The sequence below is a fragment of the Aplidium turbinatum genome, chromosome 2 (assembly GCF_918807975.1).
Source record: "Aplidium turbinatum chromosome 2, kaAplTurb1.1, whole genome shotgun sequence".
In the NCBI taxonomy this organism is placed as follows: Eukaryota; Metazoa; Chordata; class Ascidiacea; order Aplousobranchia; family Polyclinidae; genus Aplidium; species Aplidium turbinatum.
In genome coordinates, this window is record NC_137473.1 from 35,840,109 (window position 1) to 35,846,903 (window position 6,795).

Below are 6,795 nucleotides of genomic sequence, written 5' to 3' on the forward strand. Positions count from 1 at the left end.
AATATCAAGGCAATGTCAGCATGGTTTAGTTTGGAAATATCTTAAAGTGTATGTTAGTAGTTGCATCATAAATGAAGTGTGTCATTGTGACTAACGGGACATAGCCTTTGTGACTAACGGGACATCCATGTTATTTTCATTATTTTTTTGTTGTTTTCTTGTATTAATCAGTGAACTGAGTAACAATTTTGTAAAACTAAAATGAGTCTTGCACCCCAGGTGAATCACAGAAACATTTCAATGGGTGCCAGTACTTTGGGGCACCATTGCTAAGCTACTTCAATGAAATAATGTACAATATAAATGATTTCTCTTTTTTTCTCTTAAATACTATTTCTCCATTAATTACAACATTGATGCAGTCTTTCACTTCTGGTGACTGTCTTGAGATATCATCACGCTGATAGAAATTACTTATACATATCCATTTTGTCTATTTCTGTTAGTTTTCTCTTCTTTGGGTTGGTTATTTTGACTGCAAAGGTTTTTTTGGTCATTTCTTCCCAGGCAAGTTTTCGAACAACTGCACGCCTTTTGCTTGGGCTATATGGTAGATTTCTTTTCGCATGTGTTACAGCTTTACTGTAGCTTGATCTGCTCCTGAAGGCAGAGTCTGAGAGAGACACTGTAACAGTTTGGGAGGAAGAAGGAGCAACTGAGTCAGAAATCTTCTTCTGTGCTTCTCGGTATGGAGATTTTCTCCGTCGCTCATACATTCTTTTTGCTTCAACAACCTTATTTTTTTCAATGTTTGACCTTTTTTGTATAACTTCATGTTGTTTTGCCCTAAACTTTTTCATTTTTTCTTTCTGTTGCTTCAAGTAATTTTCATAGGTTCCCTTATCTTTCATTTTTTGAATCCGTTTCCTTTTTCTTTTAGCAGCAGATTTGGTCATCTTTATTACTGCTCCTGTCTTTTCCATGTTTTTAGATGCCTCTAAAGCTTTTGATAAAATTAATCATCACACTTTGTTTAAAAAAATGATTGAAAGAAGAGTGCCTATGCAATTTGTCCGTTTGTTACAGCATTGGGTACAGTCATCAAACTATGTGTGTAAAATGGGGTGGTCACCTCTCTCAGCCTTTTCATGTTTCAAATGGGGTGAGGCAGGGTGGGGTTTTGAGTCCATACCTCTTTGCCCTTTATGTTGATGATCTATCCAAAAAGCTTAACATGTCTAAAGTGGGTTGCTATGTAGGGAATGCATTGGTAAATCACATTATGTTTGCTGATGACCTTTGCTGCTTTTGTCCCAGCCTTGTTGGTTTACGTAAATTGATTGAAATCTGCCAAGACTTTGCTAAGCAACATGACATTACATTTAACTGTAGAAAATCCTTTGGGGTGTTATTTAAGCCCAAACATTTCGATCTGTTTGCTTCCCCAAAGATTATTGTTGATCAAGAACCGATCGAGTTTGTAGAAAATATTAAGTTTTTAGGTGTTTATATCATGTCCTCATTATCAGATGACAAGGACATACTGCGACAAGTTAAATCTCTTTATTGTACTGTAAACAAATTAAAAAATAAATATAGCAAATGTTCACAAAGAGTAAAAAATGTGTTGTTTCGCTCTTACTGTACATCTCTTTATGCTTGTCAACTTTGGCACAATTATCGCTGTTCTACGATCAATCGGATTAGAATTGCCTATCATGACTCATTTTGTATTCTACACAATATGCCTCGCTTTACTAGTGCACGTGAATGTCAAGTTAATGCAAATGTTATAACTTTTGATGCTCTATTGCGGAAAACAGTTTATGCCTTTGTGAAACGTTGTTACTAATCTCTCAATTCTCTCATCATAGCATTAATGTCCTCAGACGCTTTCTATAAAACGACATTTTTTAAGCACTACAATGATTTGTTGCACATGTCATCCAAGTGACTCCTCACGTTTTGTCTTTTTGTGTTTTGGTTTTAATATGGACAACCTTGTCTGATACAAATAAATAATAATCACAAATTATTTATCATTAACAACAGATCAGGCTTTTTGAATAGTTATTAGTGTCACTGAAAAGACAATATCTAAAAAACAATTTTTCACCACAACCAAACTTTTAGTTTATTGATAATAATCATACAAAAGATTGTTGTGGTTGTCTACTTTCAAGCTCTACCAGTGCATGATTAATTATCTAGCACACTCCCCAAGCCCTTAAAAGGTGTATTGTAGTATCTATTTAAAATGCTACCCACAATGCCTCTCTTTATGAGCATGTGGTAGACTTGAGGAAGTATTAGAGGATGAAATAGTGTGTCTGTTTGCCACTTGGACAGCCAGAGCAATTATAATTCAATATGTATATACAATACATTATACAAGTAATTTAGTATTATCTGTATAAACAAGCTATGTATACATTCGTTTTTGTGTTGTTAAAGAACTAGCATGAACCATAACTTGCATTTCATATTACATATCTTCCTTAAATCAAAAAAAAAAATTGGTAGTACCAATTACCAATTTGGTACCATTGGACCAGCACCCGCTAAATTCCATATACAGTAGGTAAGCAGCTCTATGCTTCATAACCATACAGAAAATGAGATAAAACATCAACATTGTCATGAAATAAAAGTGTCTTTCAACATCATATAAATATATACCTAAATTGTATTAAAATATATACTTTCTTATGGCATGAGATTTTGTGACTAACGGGACATATTGTGACTAACGGGACAGCGTGATTAACGGGACAAAACGTTTTTTACTAAAATATAGATACACAGTTAATTTTCTTTAAATTGTGAAAGATGTCTGTACAGTACTGTTGGAGTCTTTAATTAACCTGGAGTATGGCATTTGAGGGATTAGACAATTTGGTGAGAAAAAATGTTTTGTGAAAATATGTGACTAACGGGACATTGTCCTCCAGTCTGCTTTAAATTGTCAAAAACAAACCATAAAACTATTTTTACATAATTTCACATAATGTTAATCTTTAGAAGAACATTAATTTTGTTCAGAAAACTCATCAGATCACAAATATATGTTGTTCTATGCCAATTGGGGGTTATTTGAAAATTTACTTAAAGTATAAACTTTTTTTGTTTCTTCAAGGTACCTCAGTAGATGCACCAAAAACACATATTTTCCAAGGTTAAAACTTGTAAAAACTTTTTTTCATGAAAGTTCAAGGTGTCCACTACAAGTTAAAACCTTTCAGCGTTCTATTTTTTTATTTTTATTTTTTTACCACTGGAGTACATTTAACGTGGAATTGCCCTACAGTTATTTTATCTCGTGAGCTTTGCATATGCAATATGCATTGCATATTGCAAAGCTGAGCTTTGTCTAATAAGTGCATAAAGTTTAGAATTGACAAGAAGGTATTAAATTTGAATATGTCATTTCAATCACGGCAAATAAACGTGTTCGCAATTGTTAGTTTGGCAATTGCCGATGCCATTTCACAATTCGTAATTTTACAAATAGTTATATTCTTTTTCAGATTTGCTTGAAAATATAGGTATGTCGAATCCTTTTGTTACATCACCCAATAATGCTGCAACCTGGAATAATAGTGCAGGCTCTCATTCAATGGCAGGTGTTGGAAGAGCTGGCTTCATAAGAGATCCATCTGGGTTGTTGATGTCTATTATTAGGACACTTGCAGCTAGTGAAGATGACCATCAACGAGAATTGGAAAAAGAAAGACTGGAAGAAGCATTCTCTGAAAATGATTCCAAATTGGATGGCTTAGTTTCAGACAATTATGAAGAGGTTGCTGTGTCTATAAAACAGTTTGGAAAAATTGGAGATCGCATATCAGAGTCATGCACAAGGATAAAAAAAGTTAAAGAAAATTTACAGCAGTGCAAATCCCTTCTTCATTGTAGACAAGATGAACTGAGGAAGTTGTGGATAGAAGGAGTGGAACACAAGAAGGTACTATTTTTGTTGGATCAAATTGAACGAGTAAAAGATGCTCCTCAGTCTATTGAGAGTTACTTGACCAAAAAACATTATCTACATGCAACCGAATTATTGCAGCAAACCCTAAAGGCTTTAGGAGCAGAACTGATTCAAGTGGAAGCTCTTCATGACATCAGAAATGAACTGATTGCAAAAAAGATGTCTATGCATGAAGTGTTTATCACAGAACTTCATCGTCAAATTTATGTGAACTCACTCAGAATTTGCAAGAACAAGAATTTGAAAAGCAGTGATAAATCTAAAGGATTCTTAAACAATGAAAGAAGGAACTCCAGTGAAGATGGTCAAATTGGGAAATTTGATTCAAAGCTTGAAGAATTAGAAGATTTGAGTTTAGATCCAGAAGATGACCCTTATAATCTCATGTCAGTGCTCATAGAATCCCTTGCTCGCTTGAACAAGATTCATGAAGTTGTTGAAGCCACAAAGACAAGAATGGATCGACATATCAATATGCTTGTGACACATACCACTGTGGAAGTGGCGGACAGTGCTTTTGAAAGTGAAAGCAAGGGTGAAGATAATCCGAAGCGGTTACTACAACTTTTGAACTCTCTTTTTGAAAAATTTCACTGCATTGTCTCTGCACATATGCATGTATTATCAAGATTTAAATTGGTCATTTTTGATCAGGGCTTGGATGTTCCACTGTATGATATTGAAGATGTGTGGGCAAAAGTGCAGTCTGTTTTGCAAATACTGCTGAATGATTACTTGGATGCTGATAATGCATCAGCTGCATCACAGCAAATATCAGCCTTAGGATTTGCAGAAGGAGGGAGTCTTTCATCACATTTTTTGCGCAAAAAGGTCAATACTCCAAGGGTTGCAAAGTTGTTTCGGTTTGATGGCTCATCTCATGCAATTTCCATGAACAACTACCTTCGTGAACAACGAGCTCAGAAGAGAACTCACTCCATTGAAAGTGGAACTTCTCCCATGATGGATGTTGCTCTTTCTACACAGAAAGTTTGCAAACCAAATCCAAGGAACATCATCGTATTGTTTGGACCTCTTACCAAATTCATCAAACAGATAGAAGATTCCCAAAATTACACTGGAACAAAGAAATGCTCTTTGAATGATTACATCACTGATTATGTCCAGGATGTTTTTCTACGACAAATACATTATGAGTTGAAAAAAGATTTCGATGCTGCTATGAAGGTAACAGACCCTTTAAAAGTTTTAGCAGATCCCATTACTCAAAAAAAGCTTGGCGACTACAGCAGCTTGTTGCAGAATACTGTTGTCACTGACCAGTGCATGTGGTTTTTGTATGATTTAACATGCAGTTTAGAACCGTACCAAGATCACTTTCTTACAATGGCATGTTCGCTATTGCAAGAGTACAAAGAGATGGCAATACAGTCCTATAGAGGAGTTACACAGCCAGATTCTGAAGATCAGCGAATCTTGAGTGCTACATGGGTTCGTGAGACAGATGTGAATGAAGTTTTGAGAAGTATGGACAATTGGAAGACAGCTTATGGAAAACTGTCCAAAAACGCACCAAATGATGAAAGCTATAAAGAGGCACAATTCTTTATTGATAAACTTGAAGGTGAAGCATTGCCAAAGAGTGCTCTACTGGCAGATGCAACAGATTTGAAAGCGATTGCAAGCTTGCATGAGAGCTTAGAGTGGATGACTTCAAGACTGCAAAAATTCATCACCAAAATCACTGACCAGGCTCCAAAAGATACATTGAAGCGACTTAATGACCTTGCCCAAGATTATGGACGTATGTCTGAAATCTGTTTACTCTGTATACATATTGAGCTTCGGCTGACATGTTTCTACCATCTCGTTCCGATGTTTCAAAACACGTCATATGACATCAGAGGCATAGATAGCATGGAACAGGATGAAAGCATCACTGCTTTAACAAAAGACATTATTGCTGCCGAAGAAAACTTAAGTTGTTCAATGCAAAACATCAAGTATCGATACCTTTTTGAAGGCCTTGGTAATCAAGCTGCTGCTATTCTGATCAATGGTGCTAAACATATTAAAAGAATTTCAACATCAGGCATCAAGAAGATGTGTCGTAACGTCTTTGCACTTCAACAGTCATTTACAAATATAACTCAGTCGAGGGAGTCAAATCTTGATATGGCCCGACAGTATTATGAAATGCTGTACCTCATGCCAGATGACCTACAGGCTCAAGTTGTGGAAAAGGGTGTCCGTTATAATGAGGAGGAATATGTTGAGGCACTTAGTTTGCTCCATCGAAGTAAGCCTGGTTCAGGAAATGAAGGTCAACAGCAAGCGAGAGTGCAACGGCTCAGAGCAATTTTTCGAGAACAGACTTACAAGAAAGAACATGCTGACCAAATGCAACAACTGAAATTAAATGGGAGTGAACATTGATAACGTTTTTTGACATTATACTTTAAGTGGAGCTCTTCATGACATGTGTTAAAAGTGTGGTCACAATAATATGGTAATGATGAGTCCCACCAGGCCACCAATCACCAGGAAGAAAAAGTTGCTGTCACTTGATTCTTTTCACGGTCATCTGCTGGTATTTATGTTACCCCAGTAACTTTCTACAGTGTGCGCAATTTTTCATTACATTTTATCAAAAGTCATATTTTCTTCAAAGATGCTATTTTTTGCAAAACGTTGGTTGGTAATGCATGCCATCTTACTTCAGACCAACGTAAAGTTTATCGTATGTAGCCGGTAGTTGTGATCGTTCTATTCTGCATATGTGCATATGCTACGCTCGTGCAGTTACACTAAGAAATTCTTGATGTTTTTCAAAACATTGATCTGGTATATACTCTATCACTTTGTTTGATCCTGGTCATCATTAACATTGAAGGTCATCCTTT

The 6,795-nt window shown here is 35.8% G+C and overlaps 1 protein-coding gene across 1 annotated transcript; it reads left to right on the top strand.

The window, feature by feature from the left end:
• Positions 1–3,487: 3,487 nt before the first annotated feature.
• LOC145765403 (exocyst complex component 4-like) lies at positions 3,488–6,421 on the top strand. The gene has a single exon (XM_082577220.1). It carries the CDS (start codon positions 3,488–3,490, stop codon positions 6,326–6,328), a length of 2,841 nt encoding a protein of 946 aa, XP_082433346.1. The 3' UTR covers positions 6,329–6,421.
• The last annotated feature ends 374 nt before the right edge of the window (positions 6,422–6,795 follow it).

Coding starts and splice junctions, on each gene's coding strand:
- LOC145765403 (XM_082577220.1), top strand. CDS start 3,488: ATGTCGAATCCTTTTGTTACATCACCCAATAATGCTGCAACCTGGAAT.